Below are 23,004 nucleotides of genomic sequence, written 5' to 3'. Positions count from 1 at the left end.
GTTTGTGTGGCACAGCGGAGGAGCTTGGATCCATGTGCTCTCCTCCAAGACCAGCCCATGGTCCAGGTGAGGGCTCCCTGGGTGCAGGCACAGCCCACAGAGGGTCCCTGTCTTTGCCAGGCTGATGCTGTGACCCTGGGGCTGGAGTGAGTCCCTGGGAGCTGCGAGAGCTCCGTGGAGCTGGGGACAGGTGTTTTCCTGCTTGGTATTGAGCACAGTAAAATAAAAAGTGTTTCTAGTGCCACGCATACCCGTTTAAATGAGATTTAGTCTTTCATTATTCAGCACTCTGCCTCTACTTGATAGTGATTCAAACTCAGTCGTTTCCTTTTACCAACACTTTAATTATGTTCTTTTGATCTGCAGGACTGCGTGCAGTTAAACCAGTACAAACTGCAGAGTGAAATAGGCAAGGTAAGTTCCCGGAGCTGGTGTTTGTCACAAGCAACCTGCATGTACACACGAGTGGAAAGACTGTGCCAGGCTAAGGGATCTTACTGGCCAAGGCCAAACCCTGTGTTTGGTTTGGGGGTGTTTTCTTTGGTTTATGCCTTATTAGTTTGAGCAAGTTTTGTTCAAGGTCAAAGTGGAGCTACTTCCTCTGAAAGCTAAATTTACCTTCCTTCCCTGTGCAGGTTGTTCAGCTGGCTCCCTTCCAGGGGGTTTGCTTGCCAAATGTCACACTAACAGCTTCTGACGCATTAATACAACCCATCAAAGAAAGAAAACCAAACAAAGATCAGGGCAGGTGTTTGGTCACCCCCAGGATGAGTTTAAGTTTTTATGTCCATCAATGAACTAGTTTAATTCTAGACCGCATTTAAAAGCTGCAGACTGATTCTAATAACTCCAAAGTTATTTCGAGGTCTAGGCTGGTGAGCAGCTCAGACACCTGCACGTTTGGATGTCTGCCACCACTGCAGATGGGGCCATGAGTGATGGTGCTGTCTGGAAGCTTATGTTTGCAGTCAGAGGGGACTGCACCCTGAGCTGCAGGGACCTTCGGCAGGAGTTTCATTAGCACAAACTCCTCTCCAAAGCAGAAGGCCCCAGGCCATGGGAGGAGGCACCTTACCATCTGTGCAGTAGGCTGTGCGTTTGGCTGCTGGCATCAGCGGGTAAGGATGGAGATACCACTGCTGGTGGTACAGCAGATCAGTCGATGTTATCTGAAACTCACACACAGCTTATGGCTTTTGTTGTTGGCTTAAGTATGACTTAAGGAGAGCATGAGGCCTTTTCTGTGGTGGATTTGCCCTACCTCCTCCTTCCCTTTGAGTCACAGTGAGCAGACAGGCACCCTGAGGTTGGTAGAGAGTCTACTGGTCCTGCTGTTCTTCTGGATCATCTGCATGGCTTGTTGGTCTCCTCTGAGAACAGGAGCTACATTCCAGCTCTTAGTGAGGTCAAGAGATATGTTTTGAAGGCTATAGTGTTAATTCTACTCATTTATTCAGTAGACACCTGAAAGAGGGGAGATTTAGATTAGGAAGAAGCTCTTCCCTGTGAGGGTGCTGAGGCACTGCCACAGGTGCCCAGAGAAGCTGTGGCTGCCCCATCCCTGGCAGTGTTCAAGGCCAGGTTGGACACAGGGGCTTGGAGCAAGCTGCTCTAGTGGAAGGTGTCCCTGCCCATGGCAGGGGTTGGAGCTGGATGAGCTTTAAGGTTCCTTCCAACCCAAACCATTCCAGGTATCTGTCAGGGATGGTACCTAGCCATGCTGTCATGTCTTGCTTGCATAAAATGTATAGTGTTGACATAGAACTGAAAAAAAACCATAGTGATTTGGATGGAGTCTGGCTCCAAGCTGTCACTGGAGCTGTGGTTACAGCAGCAATCCAGGTCTGCATCTGCCTGGTCAACATGCAGTTGGTGTAAAGCAGGCGGCTGCTCCTCACTGAACTCCATTTGCTCTCAAGAGATACAGAGGTTTTGTGCTGACAGTGGTCTTGTGCACAAGTACAGGAAAGGGAGTCATGCAGAATTTCCAGACTTGCACAAAACATATCTGCTTGGCAATGATTCTCTCTGCTCCCCACCCACGTTTGAGGTAAGACAGACACATTGGCTTTGGCACAGGGCAGGATGGGCTATCACTCAACTCCTCCAGACACTGTTAATCCTCAAATGCCCCAGGGCTCCAACAGAGTTGCCAAAGCATACAACCTTGCTGCGGGTTCTCATCACCTGTAGATTTTGCTTAGGGGTAGGCATAGTCTGGGACCTTGAAGGTGGGTTTTTTGGTCCCTGTCTACAGCCACGGTGTACCAGCCTTGAGCAGCGAGGAGACAAGGTGAAGCTGATGAACTGACTGTGCAATGTGTGTCTTATTTTTAGGGTTCCTACGGGGTTGTGAAGCTGGCTTACAATGAGAACGATGACAAATACTACGTAAGTGTGTCTCTCCGCTGCTCCTCATCCTTCTTTGCCCCCCTGCGAGCTAGAATCCCCTCTGCCTTGCTCCTTTAACATCTACATTTCCGATTTGGGTAGCGTGCAAGGGATTGAACCAGCTCCCACTGGGTATGGAGCTGCTGCTTGTGTGCAGTGCCAAATGGGGAGGGAGGTGGGGTGGGCTGCCTTATGCAAGAGGCAGGAATCTTGGAGGCAGGCTCCTGATTTGTCCTGACATTTTCTAGCTATGAAGCAGGTCACCTGAAATTAGAGGCATGTGGGTGGTGGTATTCAGTACCTGCTGTGCATGGGAAGATTGGCCTGGAATCAGCAGGCAAGATATGTAAGGAAATGGGGGTGTTTCTAAGATGCTGAACAGCATGGCCCAGGTGGGCAGTGCCTGGCTCCCCTGCAGCTTTCCCCCATGTGGGATGCCTCCCTGTACACCAGACAGGACCTTACTTGTCACGTGGTGAGGTGCAGGGTGCTGGGCAGAAGGCAAACCTTGGCTTTTAAAGCCTTTGCTGAGCTGAAGCCAGAGTTGAAGGGTTTCAGATTCACAAAGGCTGCTCATGCTGGAGGCTCCTTCTCTGGTCCTCCCCTTTCAGAGGCAGGTGAATCCTGACTGTCCCAGCTGGGATTCCCATAAAATCCATCTGCAGATGTGCTTCTGTCCCTGGGCTTGCCCTGTGGCGTGGTTTGATCAGGCTGAGGGCAGGAGCTGGACAGCTGGTGAAAGCTGAACTGCCTTGTGTGTGTGGCTGTGCCTGAAGGCTTGTGGAAACGGCTTCTAGCAGGTTCTGGTAGATGCAGGGCAGGTACCTGCTGAGCAGAGCTGGATGGTTGCGGGGCTGTTGAACCCAAACCCTGCTGCCCTCCATGCAACCCTGCCTGGCTCAGCTCCATACTGTGCCTGGTGAGAGGGGTCCTGCTTTCTCTGCTGCCATGGAGTGGCCTCCCGTGGGTGAAAATGGGCCCATCAGAGCATCCAGGCAGACACTTGTGTGCTGCTTTCTCCCTGTCGCAGTGCACAGAGCTGCTGGGAGCAAGAATATGCTATGCAGATATAAAGTGTGCTCATTCCCTGCTAGTCCCCAGCTAGCTTTTCATCCCTTACTCTTGGATTTACAAGCAACTTACCAGGTTGGAGGGGTTGGGTGGGACTCGTATGTCTGTTAGTGTTGGGAGCCCTACCAGCAGGCATGAAAATGCAGGAGAAATGTCTTGAAATGAAAGATGGAAGAGATGAGACAAAAATCTGGACAAGGTGCCCAAGCAAAGGAACCACAATTCTTTCCATCTCCTTTCCTTTCCAAGCTGACTCACCCACCCCACCAGAGTAGTTGCTGTTTCCAGTGGATCCCTTTCTCTGCTGCCCTGCGAGTCCTCCCTCCCACACCCTGCAGTGGGACACTTCTGCTGGTTGGCAGTGGTGGCTTCCCTGATCCATCTGCCCCACCAGCTTAGGCAGTGCCAGGTCCAGCAGCACAGAGCGGGAACACCTCCCATCGCAGTTATTTCCAGCTGAAAACATTGCTTTGAAAGTTGTGATCTTTACTTTTGGGGCTGCCCTTTTGTTCTGGGAACCCTGATGCTGTGCTGCAGGCAGGGTGATTGTCACAACTTGGCAGGAGAGAGCTGGGTTTGGGTTAGCATTGCCTGTTGTGTTCTTGTCCATGTTTTGTAACACCGTGGACATGGATTTAGCAGGTTGACTCAAAGTCAAAAGTGAAAGTCTGTGTCCAGGTTAGCCTGGTGTGTGTTAGTTAATCCTCACTTAATCTGCATTTCTTTTTCTAATCTAAGCAAACACTTTAAAGCTACTGCAGCACCAGAGGAGCTCCCATGCCTGCATGGGCACTGTTTCAGCCTCACTACCTGAAGAGAGACAGGATGTGCAGATCCCAAACCTTCTTTGGTTTACCCTGATTCTCCTTTTGGGGGTGTTTGAGGCAGGGTCTGGACCAGGTCTCAGCTGGGATGCTGGGGCTGTGAATGTGATCCTGGGAGGTGTGTGGGTGCTACAGCAGATGGAGAAGAGGGACCAGAGCGAGAGCTCATCTGCAGTGTCTGCCTGTGTTCCATTGCAGTGGATATGGGAAGGGAGAGGGCAGGTGGCTGCACTGCTGCTGAAGGGCTGTGATGCTGAAGTCTGTGTTTCATGCACTTCTTACCCTTCAGCTGGGGTAGCAGGAGCTTTCCCCCTTCCCTAGCCACAGTCACATGCAGACAGGCTGTCACCCCGTATCCTTCCAGGTGGCTGTGTGGATGTTTTCCCAGAGGGCAAGCCATGGTGGAGACACCTCTGCTTTTCCAAGACATTAAGGCAGCCCAGGAGCTGGCAGACAAAGCTTCAGAGAAGTAGCAGCCAACTGCATAACTGGCTCTCTCAGTGCTGAGATGACTTCCGTGTCCGTATCACTCCTGTCTGAGTCTGCGCTGCAGCAATGCACCCCGACACCCCAGGGTGATACCTAATGCCTGTTAGTAGAAGAAATTGCAACTCTGGTAGCTGGGGAGGGCCTTTTCTGTGTGTTTTCCCCAAATTTCGCTCTGAAGGGTTGGTTTTGTCTCAGTGCTGAAAAGCAATAACAGATAATGGAGGAAATCAGCCCTTGGTCTTTACTGAGCAGTCCCTGATCAATTCACATTTGCAGTGTTTTAGCACGAGGCCAGAGTGTTGCTGCCCACTTTATTTTCTTTAGCGTGCTGTGATAAAAAAACCTCAAAGAAAGCAGAAGATTTCTATTTTGAAGTATAATTCAGAGCGTGCCTCCTGGTTCTTGCTGAGGCTGAGGCCCTTTGCTGGCTCTCATAGAAAAGGCAGTTTATAGGTAGCAGGAAGTGGACCTAGCTCCTGTCAAAGCAAAAGGGAAGATTTCTGTTGCTTGAATGCATTATGGAGCTGGCCTAGAATTAGGAAAAACTCTTAAGGAAAAAGAAAAGCTGATCACATTTGGGGAAAGTGTAGATTGGGCTGTATTTACTTTGTAAAGATCAGAGAGTGCTTCCACGAGCTTTATCCTTCATCCCTGTGTAGGACTGCGGCGCTGTAGAGGGCTGTGAAAGCGTGCTGACTTACATCAGTGGATGCAGGGAATGTATTAGGCCGAGGAAATGGAACTTCCAACATGAAGTGTGTGACTCAGTGCTGTCTCCTAGGAGGACACCCTGTTGGGATGCAGTGGGCCCTGCCACTGCATTCAGTTCCTACTGCTGCTGCTGGGGCTTGTGAAGGTGTTACACCAGCATTTGTGGGGCTCTGCCAAGGAAGCCTTTACAGATGGAAAGGTTTCAGTGTCTCAGTTTGCAGGAGATGCTTTGACAGTGACCATGGGGAAAAAAGAAAAGCCAAGCTCTGTGGAAAAGCAGTAAATAAAAAGCAAAGGCAAATGTGTCCAGATGGTGATCGAGTTTGGAGTCATTGTGCTGATGGAATTTGATTCTGTGATGCCTCAGGCCATGTCTGCTTCCTAGTTTCAATCTCTAAATCAGCTTGCAAAGAAAAGTGGTTATGATGTACATTTGTTATGCTACTTCTGGACAAAAGCAATAGCATTGTATGTTGTCAGTGGGCTTCTCTTTTCCTTTTTCCTCTTTTTTAATCTGGTTTCCTAAGAAACAAGATTTGTGTGGTTGTGCTCTCTGCCTCTGTTTGTACCTGACAACCTTTGCATGAAGGGCTGCTTTCTACCAGCTCTCAACGATGGGGAGAAGTACCTTGCAAGTTTGTGAAAAGAAACAGCTGAGCAAAGTGCTGCTGCAGAGGAGAAGGTGGCCAGCAGCAAGCCCAGAACTTTCTAGCCCCTGGAGAATCCACTTTGGTCACCATCCAGGTGGGAGGGGAAGGCATGGCTCCCATGTTTCTCATCCTCTTGCTCACGTAACAGCTACTGAGCCACTGTCAGCTGCATAGCGCTCCTCTCTCCTGCCAGAGCTTCCTTCTTAGCCACTTTATCTGAGGGATGTTGCTGTCAGGACAGGCAAGGAAGGGCTGGAAATGCTCTCTGGTCTGCACACCATTTCTGCAGGGTGCTGTCATGCACTAGCAGAGGATTTAGGTGGTTTGTAGGAACTTTTGAGCAACATCTCACTACCCTGGGGGCTGCAAGTAGGGACTGTGCATAGGTCTCTGCCCTTGCAATGCAGGTCTCTCTGTTAGCAGATAAAGTGACATCTTACGTGCTGTGAGAACAGAGCAAAGGACAGCTGGTAAGTTCCATTGGCTCAATCCATTTTATCACCCTTCCCTCCTGCAACTAATGGCTATTTTGCTGTTGTTACCAGCAGATCGAGGTCTCGCTGTGGCAAAAGCTGCTGTAACCCAGGCATCCCCCTTTTCCATAAACCTGGGATCACCTTTCCCCCAGGCAGCTTCCCTGTGGTGCTAGGGGGAGAGCAGTAAGCTTAAATAATAACCACACAACAAAGAAAAGCACATGATTCCTGCTGCCTCTCAAGAGAGTATGTCCAGACCCCATCCATGTGTGAATAGTTGGAAGGAAGGTGGGTACAAGGGCATGTGTGGAGGAAATCTCCTCCAGGCTCTCTTTTGCCCGAGGAAGCTGAAGCAGTGTTTGCCAGTGCAAAGGGAAGATCCCTCAGCTTGGCTCTGAGCTGGTTCTTTATCAGGAAGGCATTACCTGGGTAATTAGCTCTGCCTGTGAGTACAACTATCTTTGGCTCTCTCATCCATGTGAGCCCAGGAGGAGATGTTTGCTGAAGCATCCCTGTGCTGCTCCCATCATGCACAGCCACAGTTCAGTGAGGAAGCTTTGTCCTGCCAGCTTGTACTTTAAAGTGGGGCTTCTCCACTGTGTGCTCTCCTCTCTGCTCTTGTGATAATCAAGTGGCTCTGGCTGTTGCGTGATGAAGTTTGCTCTTCATCCCCCATGGGACAGCTCCTCTCTTCTGATCTGGCCATGCTTGTGTAGCAGCAGGTACTGGTGCTTTGAGGTTGGTATAACCACATCCTGGTGTTTCTTCCACAGCAGTACATGTGGTTTGCAGTCAGCTCACTCATGAGACAATAATCCTCACTCATCTCTCCCTCGTAGCATCCTTTGAGGAGTTTGGGTGACATCAGTAGCTCTTGTTCCCTCCATTTCTGTCCCTAAGAGCTATTGGTCCTCTCTGTACCTTCCTGCTCCCTCCAACCTTTCCTCAGAGCCTGCCTCCAAGCATTGATGCAACTTGGGAGCTGCAAGCAGCAAATTGCATCCTCTATTTCTTCTTTTCCTAAAGCTCCTTTCTAGAAGGCAGGTAGGACTCAAGGTGGGGTAGGAGCAAGGAGAGCAAGGTTGGACAGAGCCTTGGGCAATATGGGCTAGTGTGAGGTGTCCCTACCCATGACAGGGTTGGAACTGGATAAGCTTAAGGTCCTTTCCAACCCAAACCGTTCTGTGATTCTGATTCTCCTCCCAGGCTGGTGATGGTTGGAACAGGAATAGGTGCACCAATTCCTTTGGTTTTCCCACAGATTTTCATTATGGAGGGATAAAAGTGGGGAGCACAGAAAGTCCTCCAGGCTTGGTCCTGGCTGTCCTTGGAGGTGGTTGCACACATCTTTCATCGTCTTTCAGCAGGCCATGAATCATTTGGCTGTGTGTATTGGCCCCAGCACTGTGCTAAGTACAAGATAAGCACTCTGAGTCTGTCTCTCAACACTGTTGTTTCCAACAGTTGGCTCAAGAGCTATCAGGCAGGACTGAGAACTACACAGTGTCTCTTCTCAATTACATCGGTGCAAATCCAGAGGATTTCAGTGGGTCAGGACCAAACCCAACAATCCTTCCAGGGAGCCATGAACCTGGCTGCAGATGGAGCACTGATGGGAGGTGGGAATCCTGGGGCGTGCAGTGGCATCGCTGCCAGGAAAAACAGCTCGGGAAGGAGTTTGCTGAAGTGGGTTCGGTGGCCTGCTCCTGGTGTACATGTTGAAAGCAGGTAGTGTGCAGGGAGCCTGCCTCCATGGTATTAATGCAGAATTCCTTGGCCTTTGTGTCCTGCACCCTCCTTGCTTGATTATATTTTGCAGGGATCACTCCAGTGTGAATTATACATTTGGATGCTTAATGAATAGGAGTAAGTACCAATCCTGGAGGAGGGGGGGAGTGACCATCACAGCTCCCGGGAGCGCAGGCTGTTTTCCTAAGCAAATTGTACCATAAGCTGGTTTCTCATGAAATATTTATCTGCTGGACCACTCGGGGCTGTTGGAGTGGCCCTCAAAAAGGTTATTAATGCAGAGAGCAGATGGAGGCACAGAAACTGCTTATTAAATTCACATTGCCTTTTGCCACTATGCTAATGCCAGTCTGGATGGCAGAAGAGATTATCGTGACCCTCTCCCACAGCTCAGCTGCCTTCCTGGCTTCACAGCAGTGCCAGCGTCAATCAGGTATGAGAATGGAGGGAAGCCATTGGCAAAAACCCACTTCCTTCCCTGTGCTTTCACTGTGCTCCTGTACAGAGCTGGATGCTCTGTTTCTGATGGTGCAGGGATGGTTGCCCACAAAATATCTCGTTCACAGCCTTGGGAATGGTGCTGGATCACACTGCACGTGCTCTGGCAGCATGGAAGAGGTTTATGGGGCTAAAGAATAGTGCCTGGGAGTAGCAAAGGTGTCCCCAGGCAGCACAGAACTCGTGGAAGGGCTGTGTGCTTGTCCTGTTCCAGGTCTGTGGAGTAGGTTGCAAGGGTGTTCACTGTATGGCCGTAAGTCTCCAGCTTTTTTGCTTCCTAGACCCTTGGGCAAAGCAAAACATAAGGTGGAGCAGCCTTGAAGTGGCTGTGATGTGCAGCATGGCCATAGCATCATCCAAACCAGCAGGTACATAAAGGTCAGCTCGAGGAAGCCACCTCTTCCCTCAAATGCAGAAATCTTGATTTATTTGAAATTGGACAAAGAAAAAGGAGCCCAAACAATTTCTTTTTCAGGAGAAAAAGATGAATGAAACCAATGGTTAGCAGTGCCTTTAGGAAAGCCTGGGTCAGCATGTGTGAGTCTGTTGTGGCCACCACTAACCAGGAGATCTCTAGGATGAAGAACAGACCTGAGCCAGTCCCTGATGCCCAACAGATTCCTGTGTCACAGCCATGAGCGCTTTGGCTCTTGTTCAGTTTTAACACTGCTTTTCCTTCTTCCTTCAGGCCATGAAAGTCCTCTCCAAAAAGAAGCTCTTGAAGCAGTATGGATTTCCACGTGGGTATCTCGCATTTAGAGGTCTGCCTGTTGTCCTGAGCCAGGAAAACCTCTGTAGAAACCTTATCTGCAAGGACTGCAGAGCTTGGCCTAGTTTGAAAGCTGCCCAAGTAGTTGGGAGCCATTTAAAATGCAGTGGGTAGTGAAGGTGAGGCACAACCACAGGGAAATTCAGTGCACCAGTAATTAGGTACCTGGCTTTGATATCGAGTCTCTTTGAAGTGCTGACTCTTCCATTCACCATCTATGAAGCCTAATTAAGCACTGGCAGTTGGGCAGGATAGACCCCCTCCTCCCCAGGGGCTCTTCTACCCTCTCAGATAGCACCTGGCTCCAGTGGCTGGTCTGCGGGACGTGGCAAAGAGACCATGCTGGGAATCTGGTCTGAATGGGGCTTTTAAATCTCAGTTCCAGTTGGAGACTGTAATGCTTTGGGATGCTAACAAGGTGATGAGATCTTCCAGAATAGCTGGAGGTATCTGCACAGAGGGGGCAGTGGCTCTTTACTCCTGCATGCCAGGTGCTGCTGAGAAGTGAGCTGCTCTTCACCACGTTATCCCACTTTCAGGTCGGCCACCTCCCAGAGGGTCGAAAGCATCCTCTGGAGAACAGCCAAAACCCATGGCACCACTGGAGAGAGTTTATCAGGAAATAGCCATCTTAAAGAAACTGGACCATGTCAACATTGTTAAGCTGATAGAGGTGAGCTGCTCCTCCACCCTACACAGAAACAAGCCTGTTTCTTTTCTTCCTTCTTCAGCTGCTCCTACTTGAGCCAAAACTGGTTTAAAATAGTTATTTAGAAATGTAGGCTGGTGATACCAAGCAAGATCATCCCAATCACATATGTCAAACTGACAGACTTACCTTGGCCTTTGGGCTGGTGCCCAGGAGAAGGCAGCTAGCTGTGCTTGTGGAAGTACCAGCAAGCTTTGACCAGTGAGACTTGTGTGTAGCCCAGCCTGGGATGGTGCACAAGTGCAAGGCTTTGGTGTCATTTTTGTTAGTGGCTGAGGTCAAGTTAGACAGTGCCTTTACTGGGAGGCTGTTCCTCCAAATACAGGCAGAAGCCCAGCTTTTTGTGGAGACAGGAAAATGTGTCCTTCAAAGCCCTTCTTTCTGCAGGAGTATCTCAACACCAGCCTAAGGCATTCTCAGTGCTTTACAGCTCAGCACAGGGTACAGGGAGCAGGAAAATGTTCCTTCTTATTCTTTCTGCACTTTTTCTTTTCCCTTTCCCCTTATCTCTCTGTTATCCATTACAGGTCCTTGATGATCCTGCAGAGGACAACTTGTACATGGGTATGTGATGTATGCTACCAGAACTGTCTGGGCTTAGACATAGTGATGGAAGTAGCAGGGCTTGGGGTCAGTACTGAGAGGAAACTTGTACCAACTTCAGCAGACTTATCCTTTCTGAAAAGTTAAATGCCTCTAAAGGCAAGTGGGATGGAAGGGCCTCTTGCAGTAGAGTAAGGCAGCTTTGTGTCTTTGTACAGCTGTGCACCTCCCTTTGACATGGGGACACAAAGGAAGATGTGACAGAGGCTATGTCAGACTACGTCAGTTCCAGTCCTAGAGCTGGGAGAAAAAGGAAGGGTGTGGGATGGTTCCTCATCCTCCTGGTATGAGGTTGGTCTCTCCAGACTCTGCCTGTGGGCAGTGGATAGTGGTGATGACTCTGGAAAGCAGTCTGACCCCTGCAGAGACACTGAACATCCCACTGAGCCTCAGGTCCCCCTACAACAGCAGCACTGAATTGCCCTATGAGATGGCCCAGAGGAGGGGAATGGCTGACCCTCTTCTGTCTCTGCTTCCCTGTAATGTTTCCTCATGAGACAGGCTCAAAGGTTGCTTCTCATGAAATAGTTATGGGATGCTTTTGAAGCTGCCTGTGAAAGGGGGCTCTGCCTCGAAAATGAAGCTATTTGCCTTTGAAAGGCCACTTTTCCCTTCCGGCTGGAGCCCCAGTGGCACTGCGGGAGCATCTCAAAGCAGCAGCCAAGGCTGATGCTTGTGTGATGGGGAGGGCAGCTGAGGCTCTTGTTTAAAGGCCTGAACTCCTAGGGATGAGAGAAGGGGAGAAATGAGGTAGCAAGCTTTGTTGAATGAAAATAAATGCATGAGGAATTCAAAACAGCTGCAGCAAAGAAGAAAACAAAAAAAAAAAACAAACCAACCAACCTCAAACCCCAACCTGTTGTGGAGCAAGATTTCACAACTGGCAGCAATAGCAGCTGGACAAGTGGGAAATCTCTTGGTCCCACTGGGGCTCCTGGGGAGGTTGCACTGGTCCCTGGGCAGGGGGTAGTGGTTGTGTCTCTCTTGTCCATGCCCCATCACTTCTTTGCTCCCATTTGCTCTGCCTGGGATCCCATGAGTGGTTCAGTCAAAGCAATGCGAAGTCAATGCCTCTGCAGCTCTGTCAGCAGCGAGGAGAAGTTGCGGGTGCTCAGCACTGCTGAGGACTGAGCCTTCTGCAAGTGGGCTTCCTCCATCCTCCTGCTGACCCAGGCAATGAGAACTGCACCTTCCTCCTTCCAAAAATGCCTCCCGCTACAGAGCTAAGCTAGAGAAAGTGGAGATTGCTCTTTGCTGGTTACTGCTGGCATGAAGTACTGCTGTGAGCACTCTGCTGCATGCTCTTTGGGAAGAAAGCAGGGGATGGAGGGTGCCAGGAGGAACTGGGCAACCTGCAATGCCAGAGGATGGTTGAATATTGAAATGCTGCCACAAGCTGCAGCTTCTTCAGCCTGGAGAGCAAGATGAGCCAACGCAGGCTGCCTTGTTGTGGCACTGCAGGTGTAAGCAGGGCTGCCTGGTGCTCTGGGGAAGGCAGTCTGACCTGATTGCTTGGGAGATGCAAAGAAACCCCTTAGTAATTCCTGAGGAAAGAGCTCTCCTACTAGGTAAAGCAGATCCTGAGCCTGTTTGCAGGAGATGGGGTCAGAAAACCACATTGCCACTGACCCCCTCATCAGACCCAAAAACTGATGTGCTCTACAAACCTCAGCTCACACCAACAAATCCTCTCCAGTTGCTCCTGCCAGGGAGTGTTTGCTTCTGACAGCCATGTAGCTGTGCTGCTGACTGACACAGCAGAAATAGAGCAACATGTTCTTACAGCAGCTCCTTGAGCATCAGCAATTTAGCAGAAATATCACACCAAACAGCCTCCCTGGAGGTACTGAAGGAGCCAGGACTCACAGAAGCACTGGGAGCAGCAGAGATGTGGCTGATAAATTAGCACCCACTGCCTCCCTGCGTGGAGCCGGCAGGGGTGGGAGATGCTTGTGTTTGCTGGAGAGATGAATATTTTCATTGACACGGGTGAGGGAAGAGAAGTGAATTGGAGAGAAATTGATTTTGCAGGTATGGGAATGGATGTGTTTTTGTAGGTGGTGAGAAAACAAGCCCAGTCTCCTCTTCTGATTCATTCATGGTTTGATTTCCTTTTCTTGCAGTGTTTGATCTCCTGAGGAAAGGGTAAGTAGCCCTCCTGGGATTCCTTCTGTCGAGAGTTTTGGTGTTCATCATTAGCTTCCTAGGTGAAATGGAGGTTTAATATGTGCAGTGGCAAACTGCTCTCTGCAGGCCAGCACAGAGGAGGCAAAATCCAGCTGTTTTGCTCTGTTACAGCATGGAATGATGTGGTGAATAACGATGGGCTGGAGGGCATCTCCTCGTGTCAGGCTTTGGTCTGGAAAACAAATTGGAAGCCAATTCCCCATCAGGTGCCTGGAAGAAAAGGTTTTAATGGCAATACTCTGCTGGGTAACAGCCACATCGTGGCTTCCTCTGGCACAAGTGGTTTAAGGTTGCATCAGCACTTACTGCCACCCATTGCCTTACTGTGCCCCTACCACTAAGGTGGTGTGGGAGGCTGTTTTGTTTTTCCATTGCAGAAGAAGTGATAAGGTGATGGGAGTCTCTCACTGCTTTTTGCTGCTCCTGCACTGATTCTGCAGCTCTGCAAAGTCACAGAGAGCTCAGGGGAGCTCTGCCAGGATGGGGGAGATTCCCAAAAGGCTTAATTTTCCCTCTGCTCCCATAAGCGAGCCTCCTGCAGGCTGCCAGCTCCAGCAGGTTGCTGGTGAGAGGCTCCCCAGTCTCCCTGGTGACAAGGCTGATGTCTATCCTGTAGGAGAGGGGGCCAAGGGGAAGCTCCTGTAATCAGCTGTGGCCAAGGAACGTGCAGTGTGGCCTGTCTGCCTCTAGCAGAAGGCAATTAGACTCCATTAGTGGCTCTGCCAGTCCTGCCACTCACATTATTTCTCCCTGCTTTCAGCAGCAGGAAAATGTGCGGAAAGAGGGAGAGAAGGCAGTGGCAGGAAAATGCAAATGGGAGATGGTCATCAATCAAATGGGCAGCAGGGGAGGGGGGAGCAATGCTGCAGGGAGGATTTGCTGCTGGGTGCTAAGGGGAAGAGCCGCAGAGCCTGGTTCTCTCCCTGGATCAGAGATGGGCTCTTCACCAGGGTTTGGTTGCAAGGACAGTGTCTCAGAAGCACTCACTTAAATCCAGCTCAAGTCAGTGGGCATATGTCCAAATGCAAGGTCAAGCTGCTGAGCACAAATGGGACTAACCACCCTTAGCTCCTGCCATTCTTCCTCTGGGGAACAGAAGATGCTGACTAGCTCTTACAGCCTCTTTGCCCTCAGGCACAGGCAGAGGAGGGGCTTTTAGAGGATACTGTGCATCTCTCAGCAGTGGAAAGCATACAAAGGAAGCATACAAAGGAAGGGAGAGGAGAAGCTGACCAGGTAACCTTGGCTGTTCAGGGCTGAATGGCTGATCCCTGAACAGCTAAATAGGTTTTCAAAGCAGTTTAGCACAATGCTAGAAACATTCCCACTTAACCTTTGAGCCAGGAGTTTGCTTCTGGATTCTGCCTTGGTTTAGGCTAGCTGCATGCTGGTGTTGCTTCAGGACTGAGCCCCAGCAGACAAGACATCCAGTACATAGGAACGGGCTCTCCTTCCCCACTGCTGCCTGGTACCTCCCGGTGGTGCTGGTGCTCACAGCCATAAGTAGCTTTGGCAAGAAACCTAAGGCCAGATCCAGTTTTGTTCTTTCACTCTGCTTTTCCTACTAGCACCCTGAGTGAATAGTATTTGCATTATTTTGTGCAGCCAGCAGCAGTTAATCCTGATGTTGACAAGGACGCTGTGGCTCACACTGGCTTCAGGGATTGTGAAAAGCCACCAGCCACCTCTAGCTGAGCTCACTAACCTTGGTGTCACCATGTCCAGAAGGGATGGTTGTGCCTCCATCCCATGACACAGCACCCAGAATCTGTTGGGACTGTGGCCCTCAGTGGTGGAGATGTGGTGATGGAGAATGTGCAACTCCTCCAGTAAGGAGTGTTAGTGCCATTCTGCAAAGTACTTAGTTGCTTTCCCTCTTCCTAACAGGCCTGTCATGGAGGTACCAAGTGACAACCCCTTCAGTGAGGAGCAGGCTCGGCTCTACTTCCGAGATATCGTCTTGGGCATAGAGTACTGTGAGTACCACCAGCGCTGACAGCAGCTTTGCAGAGCCTCCTGCTCAGCTGGGGAGAAGCCTCTCAGTTGAGCAAGAGAGGTCTCCTCTAATTGCATGTGATGGGGTTTGCAGTTGGTGGTGACCCTCTGAGCTCAGATTTACCCAGGCAGTATCACAGATGTGGGGAGCTGGCTTTCCTTGGAAAGGACATTAGGTAAATAGCTGCTTCCTTTTTTCTACAGTTTATCTCCTTCTGGAGAGTGTCTTTGAAGGTAATAGCAGAGCCAGAAAATGGGTGTTTGCAGTGACATGGACTGAGCCAGTTAGATACAGCTGGAACAAAGTAAATAAGGCCCAACCTGGATCCCCTGCTGCTCACTCATCTTAGGGCCCTGCCTGTATCTTCACCTGAGCTACTTGCACTGGAGCAGTTCATGCACAGGGTGCTGCCAGGACCCATGCAGTGGTCTCATGTGCGAGAGATACCCATGAGCTGGCTGGTCTGCAGTTACTGCTTCTGTACCAGCTGGGAGCATTGTGAAACTGCTGGTGAGCTGCATTTGTCTCTGTGCCTGTTTGATTCTGCTGTCCTCCTTGTAGACAGCCCTTTTGTAGAGTTTGTGATCTCATCATTGACTGCTGCTTTTGCACACTGATGCACTAAAGAATTGACCATGGTTAGAGGGCTGAATATGAGGAGGAAGAGACAATACAGATTTGCAGAAGCAATTCATGCCTTACAGATCTGTTAGTTTTCCAGAAGAGAAAACAAACATGTAGATAAGATGATCCTGTTACTTAATTGTGTTTTGACTGCCAAATAGCTTTTGATTAGATCCATTAACAGTAGCTCATAAAGAACCTCATAAGTCTCTTTGGATGAATGGCCTTTTGTAGATTAATGACTAAACAGTCAGGAAAGTAGGAATACAGCTTTCACAATGAAGAAAAGTCACTAGTGCAGTTAAACAGGAATCCATATTGTGGCCTGGGTTGTTCAATGTATTCCTGAATGACCAGTAAAAGGGTAGAGTACAATAAGAGAGGTTGGTGATGACATCTAATTATGCAGAATGGTCATTGTTAGAGCTGACTGTGAAGTCTGGGAGGAAGATGCCACAATAGCAAGTGATGGAATGATAAAAATTCATTTTTCTCAGTTGCTGACTGCAGGGTAATGCATGAGGGGGAGAAACACCACTAAAGATATGTGCATGGGGATGGGCTCTAAATTAGGTATTCTCACTCAGACTTCATTCTGGATGGCTCTCTTGAGAATGCCAGCCCATTACTTAGTGCCATTCAGCAAAGCTAACAAGGTTTGGGAAATTATTGGGTATGAAATAGAGAAGAAAACAAAAAATGTCATTATACAGTGATTTGGATCTGGAAGACTCTTAGGTACAGGCAAGGAGTACCTTGAGTATTTTGTGCAAGTCAGCTCAACCTGTCTTAGAAATGGCTCTCTAGAACTGAGAAGGGCCTGAGAAGGGTGATCAGGATGGTGCTGGAACATCTCATGTACAAAGACTAAAGCTCTTAAGATTTTAAAATTATTATGGGAAAGTGTAATATGACAAAGGCTGATAAAATCTTAACTGTCAGGGAGGTGATGAACAGGGGATGAATCTTCTCTGTATCTAAAACCACAAGAACTAAGGGGCAGCAAACAAAATAATGAGGTAGCCAGTTTGAACCAGAAGGAATTACCCTTTCCAGCTGTTTCAACCTTAGGAAATAAGAACCTGCTCCTTTAATAAACCAGAGGGAATTGTTTTTAGTGTGCTTTCAAAAAGCCAGCATGTAGCAGCATCAAACTCCAAAGTGACATTTCATACTGCAGTAGAGCTTTGAGCCGCTTCTGCCTCATTTCATGGGTTTCCAGTGGCCCCTGCAACCTTTTGCTCCTCCGAGCCAGGGCAAGCCCCTCACTTCTTTAAGGCTTTTGAAGGCTCACCTGGTTTCAGACACCTGCAAAGAAAAGTCTCTGAGTATTATAGACCTTGCTGAGGCAGAGGAGGGTGGTTTGCAGTGCCCAGGTCCATCTCCACACTGCAATACAAACACCACCTCTGGTTTCGTCTAAAACAAGTGGGTGGAAATAAAATCAATGTTTGCAAGCCTGGGACAGTCCAGAAGCTTCCAGGTGCTGCCAGAATCAGTCAGGAAGCTGGTGGGAATGTGTATATGAATGGGAAACTCAAGACTTTTTTCCAGTAGAGTTGGAAGGGTGAAGACTGCAGCTTTTTATATTCTCATTAGCATTCATATTACAGGAGAACCTGCTCGCCTGAGCTGGGAGAGCCAAGCTCTGCTGTGCTGGATGCTGCTGGCACTACATCCCTGCTCAGAGGAGACTTGGAGTTTTGAAGATAGTATTAAATAAAAGTAAAGTGTGGGTAGTCCTAGGCAGACAGAGTGAAAGTGGGTAATAAATTATAGGATGCCCAAGCAACAGGAACAATAGGATGCTTTATTTTGGGCTATTGAGTAACCATTTATTTTATTAGCAAATGGAAGTTAAAAATGGTGTTCTGGCTAAATGCATGGCAATTACTATGTGATTAAGAGGAAAAGCACACCAGTTCGTGCACACTGAAGGAGAAGTGTTGCCAGGCAATGCAAAGATTGCAAGGTAATTTTGATGTAAGCATACATAATTGTTATGTAATTTGGGAGGCTCAATAACCATGCAGCTGCTTGAAGCCTGCAGTCATCACAGCAGCAAATGCATCATTGCTGCTTGGGCTTTATTGAATTACAAGTTGCAAACTCCTGTCGGAGCCTGCAAAGTATTAATCCAGGGCTGTGCGTTGCCCTCAGTGCAGATGGGCTGGGATGAGTGGATAAGGGGCTGCATGGTGGGAGACATGGGCTCACCTTTTAAATTACCAGTGGTGGCACATGGTCCCTGGCCACCGTGTGTCCATGGGGACTAGGCTCCACTGGTTATTGGTGATGCTTGCGTGGGGTGGAGGCCTGTGAGAGGGCTGGCTCTGGGCAGCAGTGTTTGGAGGGAGGCAGTGGTCATGAGAGCAGAAATATCCCATGGTGGTTGGGATGACTGGCTTGGGCATGGTGGGAGGCAGGGACAGAGCTCCCCCATCCAGGCAATGGCATGGTCCCAGCCTCATTCATTAAGCAACGAAGAAACAGGCAGGTTCAGTGTGAGAGCCAGGGAGATCCACCCATGGTAGAGAATCCCCTCCTCTGGCCCCCAAACTGCTGAGAAATACTTTGAGCTGAAGTGCCATAATTTAACTGGTTCACATGTTCTGTTTCTTGTATTCCTGTCTTAGACCTGGGCTCTGTTGTGCGGACTATGTCAGGAGTTACTTAAGCACATGCAAACCTTAACTCCTATCCTGGGGAAATGGGCCCTACAAAACAGAGTGCTTTTGCTCCTGCTTGTAAGCACACACACCTCCCACCCGCCCCCTTACTGACAGCATTGCACACACCCCCTCGTGTGCTGGGGAGACAGGCTGTTGTCTGCGTGTTGTAAGCGCTACTGGAGTGGTAATTTCAGAATGTACTTCAGTTCTTTGGATGGCAAAGTCTTGCTGGATTATTTGTATCGTTAACTAAAGCATGTGCTTAAGCATCTCTGTGAATTGGGTATATGTGCAATTACCCCCCTTTCCACTTGTAACTTCCCTCTAGTAGTGCTTATCTGGGGTTATTTAAGCTTCAGTCTCCCTTGTAGTAAGGCAAACATTGCTTTCCCAATGATACCCAGCAGAAATAGGTGTGCTGGCTAGTGAATAGTCACTGAGGGAGTTAGCAGCTGTGGCAGGAGTCAACCCTGAAAGCTGGAAGGTGAATTCAGGGCTGAGTCTGATCCTACAGGTTTCAGTGTCTTGGGAACAATCACACCATCTCTGTGCCAGCCCTGGGTTATAAACCTCTGTCACATCTTCATGGGTGGCTTTTCGAGGCTGTTCTAGTCTGTGCCAAGTGGCCTTCCACCCCTTTGACCATCCGTTAGAGAAAGCTTGCAGGAGCTGACATACCCACCCCACAACAAAGCCTAAAGGTTTGCTGGACAAAGATATTCTGCTGGTTTACTTCACATATCCTGGACCAACTGGTGGTGACTTACATTTAATAACTGGACAGTAAATGGGTTTCACTGAAGGAGAACTTGGTGTCATGCCAGTTTGCTTTGGCAGATGAACAGTGGAAACCAGTACCAGGTGAAGCATGTAATGAGAGGGTTTTCTTCCAGTGTCAGGCTGCTGTCTTCTGGACAGAAATGTTTTCTTGTTGGGAGCAAATGTTTGGTTCAACACAAGGAGTAGAAACTTTAAACTCTTCTCCAGTGGCAGATGTATGTGGGAGCCACAGGAGAGGTTGAGTGAGAGTTCTATTCAAAAGACTTGAGGGATATGCCAGGCAGGTATCCATGCCAGTTTGGTTTTAGGACTGGGACACAAGTAGCTTCTTTCAGTAAGAGCCTAAGGAAAGAATAGGAAAGCAAATGGGCAGTGTGTCTGGGCAGGTAACCTGGCCGTGACACTAGCCAGGAACAGGTACTTAGCACAGAGCATGCATACAAGCTTGACCCAGGGGAAAACCCTGCTCACTTGCACAGTGGAGATGAAGCATAGCGACTGCCCCTGATGCTGTTCAGCTGCCAGCTCAGTGTTGGATTCAGCTCATAAGAGGCTCTAACAGTTGCTGTCAGTGTGACTGAAAGGAAGGAAAAACATTATTTCCTGTATTCTCTGCAGAAAGTGCACAGTTTCCCTCCTGTGACTGTATCTAAGGAAGCTAAGGGTGGCAATTCTGGTCCCCTCTGCAGGGGAATGCTTGTCTCATCTGAGCTACTGGGTTGAAGGGAAAGTCATGACACACAGGTAAAGCCATCGGGAAGTTACTTTTCCAACAGCAGCTCTATGCAGGGCACCTGTATGAATCCTTGTGATGCTCTGGAGCCCTAAGTGCCTAATATGCAAGCAGAGCTGGCTTTTCTGAGATGAGACTTAATCTACTTGACCATCAGGATGTGAGTATAATTTCCATTGTCTTAAAAGGAAATTTAAGCTAATAAATCAATAGCTGAGTCGACACAGGCTTGTCTCTTCTGAAAATATCTACTGCAACCTAAACCAGTGTGAGTGCACTCAAACATCAGTGGCATTAAATGGGTTTGGTCTGGTTTGGCTGTTGACACAGGCAAATTCCTCAGACCTCGTGTTGGTGTGGGCCAGCAGAGCTGGGACATGAGTCTGTGATGGAGCTGCTACATGCTCTGCTGTGATTCCCAGCAAGCTACTTGATCCGTCTGTGCCTCCGTTCCCATGTGGGAAATAGGGAACTGCTCCTCCTGTGCCCCTGCCTCTTGCCTGCACAAGTTAAGAGTTCCTCAGAATGGAGCATGTAGAGGTGAGGACTCTTGACTGCAGCTATAGCTGGAAGGTGCTGGGTGTTCTAAATGACAGCAGCAGGAGAAGAGGGGCTGGCTTGTGTTTTATCATGTGGAGACAAGCTCTGTTTAGATGATTAAAACAACCAAAAACCCTTTCACATAACCACAAGCATTGCTGATACTGGTCCATGAGGGCTTTGTGTAAGAGTGAGAGTAATGAGCTGGTGGAGCAGATCAGAGAGATGTGCTAGAGCCTCTTAAGAAAGATCAGGCTGTTTGATTTGTGATGTTGTTTGATGCAGTTATGTAAGTGGCCGTGCTCAGTTTAGAAGCAGCCCATGGCACAGAGTGGCTGTTCTGGCAGGACGTGCTGCACATACCCTGCTTCCAGCTTTCCCAGTGATCCCTCAAACAACATTGGCATGTGTGTAGCCATGGCAGGAAGCTTGTCCCCTGTGACTGGTGATATTGTGATGTGCTCGTATAGGCTGGAGGACAGGTGTAGAAGCCTTTAGCAAGGCTCTACCTCTTCTTCACCTTCCCTATTGCTTCCTACTGGCTGTATCCTATCCCTGTCGCATTTGCTGAGAGTATGATGGTCAGCAGGTGCTGAAGATGGAGCACAAATGGAAACTGAACTCTTCCAAAGTGCTGGGCAGTGCTGGGTGTTGGGATCCCCCTTTTCAAGTGGCAAAGCTTCGATGGATGGAGGACGAGAGTGGCAGAATGGTGAAGAGAGCTGGGATCCTCACCCCAGCTACACAAGGCTCATGCAATGAGCTGAACATGAGAGGGAAGGTGTTCTCCTTGCATAGCCCACTACAGCCACATCCTCTGTCGCTTTCTCAGTGGAACACTGCAGGCAAGTACAGAGGCTTGCTTCAGAGAGCAGAATTCTGTCTTAAGCTCTGGATGGTGGTGCAGCAGTTTTCTTGGGAGGGTGTTAAATCATTTCTTTGCTACAGGGCTGATGTGAGAGTAATACTAAGCAGACTCTGCAGTAGCACCATATGGATTGCTTTTGCCCTTGAATGGGAATGGGATTCTGTTTCTAATCAACTATAATTCAGCTTCAGACTCAGTAAATAATAGGATGTGTCAGTGCATTGCAAAGTTTTATATGGATAATTTTTAAATGAGCTTTTAGCAAGTTGGTATTAGCCTGTTGGAGGTCTAAGGTTTCCAGAAGGGAATGCAGTGAAAAGCACCTCTTCTAAAAGGACTGAGGGACAATCTCTGTTGCTAACACTTCCACCTCTCTTCTCTGGTTGTCAGTCTAGGCAGACAGTTCCCAGATGTTTGCTTCTGAATAAAAAGGAAAGCCTATTTAGTCTCTGAATGACCTGTGGGATCTAGAAATGGGGGAAGCATTTGTGAAGCGAGTTGCACATTGCAGCAAAAGCCAAGGGACTGAACAGCAAGAAATGATGTGTTCAATGGAGCTGTGCTAACAAGCAGTGATGGAGCAGAGAGGCAGAGCAACAGGAGACACGCAGAGAGGCCAGGCAGGGCTGTGTGCTGCACTTGCAGGTAGGAGCCATTGCTTTCTTTTAGTACCATTCCCAAATCACCCGCTGGCTTTTCAGAGATGATGCTCAGCATGTGCCAAAGCAGTGTCCTCAATGGATGTGTTTTGTGGCCTGGAAATACAGACCAGGGGCTCATTCCCTGGATAGTCAGCACCCAGATTGTTTGGAAGCTTGGAGGCATCTGGATGGCAGAGTGCCACGAGGCAGCTGTGACAGCCACTTGACATTAAAGACACGCTGTCTTGTTGTCCAAGGGCCAAGCATGAGGAACCATGTTTGTGGTGCTGATGAAGCAATGGGAGAAGTGGGTACAGACTGCCTGAAACTGTTGAGAAGATGTGAGTAATCCAGGTGTGCTGCTGAAGAGGCTTTCGGAGTCCATACTGGGACAAGGGCTGCCATAAGGACCAACTCTTCATGGAGCCCTGTGGGTGCTTTTCTTTCTGCCCCTCTTGGGAAGGTGTGAAAGCAGGAGCAGGGGGCAGCCCCAGCATGGCACACCCCACATCCTCATTGCTCTGAGGAACTCTGGGTTACTTTGGTTTGTACTTAAAACCCCAGACTATTGTATTCATGCTGCTAATACCAACTGACTTAAAATACATCGTAATGGAGAAACAAAGTCCTGAAAAGCCAGATTTTCAGAGACCTTTTATTTTGGGCAGTTATTTCATACGCTCTCAAATTTGAACAGCCAAGCATGGGTTCATCCCAGCTGCTACAGGCAGTAGGTGTAGCATACCTGCAATTGTAATGCAATGTCTGTAAGTGAGAGAAAGAGATAGTCCTTTCCCAACTGCTGCTCACAGCCTGAGTGCTCCGAATCCTCTGAGGTTGTATCTCTCCACCACATAGCATTGGCCTTCAAGCCAGCTTTTCTTAGGCGTTTGCACTCCGTGCCTGAAGTCAGGAGACAGTCTAAACTTTTAGGTGTGATTTCCCTTGTTTCTGAGCCCCGCTGGGTGAAACATCACCCTGAGATGTGCCCGGTCAGGCTTTCTAACACAGGCTTTGATGGCA

The 23,004-nt window shown here is 49.0% G+C and overlaps 1 protein-coding gene across 2 annotated transcripts in view; it reads left to right on the top strand.

The window, feature by feature from the left end:
* CAMKK1 (calcium/calmodulin dependent protein kinase kinase 1) overlaps positions 1 to 23,004 on the top strand; it is a 90,757-nt gene that overhangs the window by 47,223 nt on the left and 20,530 nt on the right. For both annotated transcript variants that reach the window (XM_062614927.1, XM_062614926.1), the window contains exons 3-9: positions 367 to 414; positions 2,338 to 2,391; positions 9,548 to 9,599; positions 10,168 to 10,301; positions 10,865 to 10,901; positions 13,064 to 13,085; positions 15,015 to 15,103. In XM_062614927.1, coding sequence (XP_062470911.1) covers positions 367 to 414; positions 2,338 to 2,391; positions 9,548 to 9,599; positions 10,168 to 10,301; positions 10,865 to 10,901; positions 13,064 to 13,085; positions 15,015 to 15,103 — 436 coding nt within the window. The remainder of the gene's footprint in view (positions 1 to 366; positions 415 to 2,337; positions 2,392 to 9,547; positions 9,600 to 10,167; positions 10,302 to 10,864; positions 10,902 to 13,063; positions 13,086 to 15,014; positions 15,104 to 23,004) is intronic.

This window comes from Pezoporus occidentalis, unplaced genomic scaffold, assembly GCF_034315485.1.
Source record: "Pezoporus occidentalis ecotype Australia unplaced genomic scaffold, CSIRO_AGI_Poc_V1 ctg179, whole genome shotgun sequence".
NCBI lineage: Eukaryota > Metazoa > Chordata > Aves > Psittaciformes > Psittacidae > Pezoporus > Pezoporus occidentalis.
This window is presented reverse-complemented; position numbering and strand designations above follow the sequence as displayed.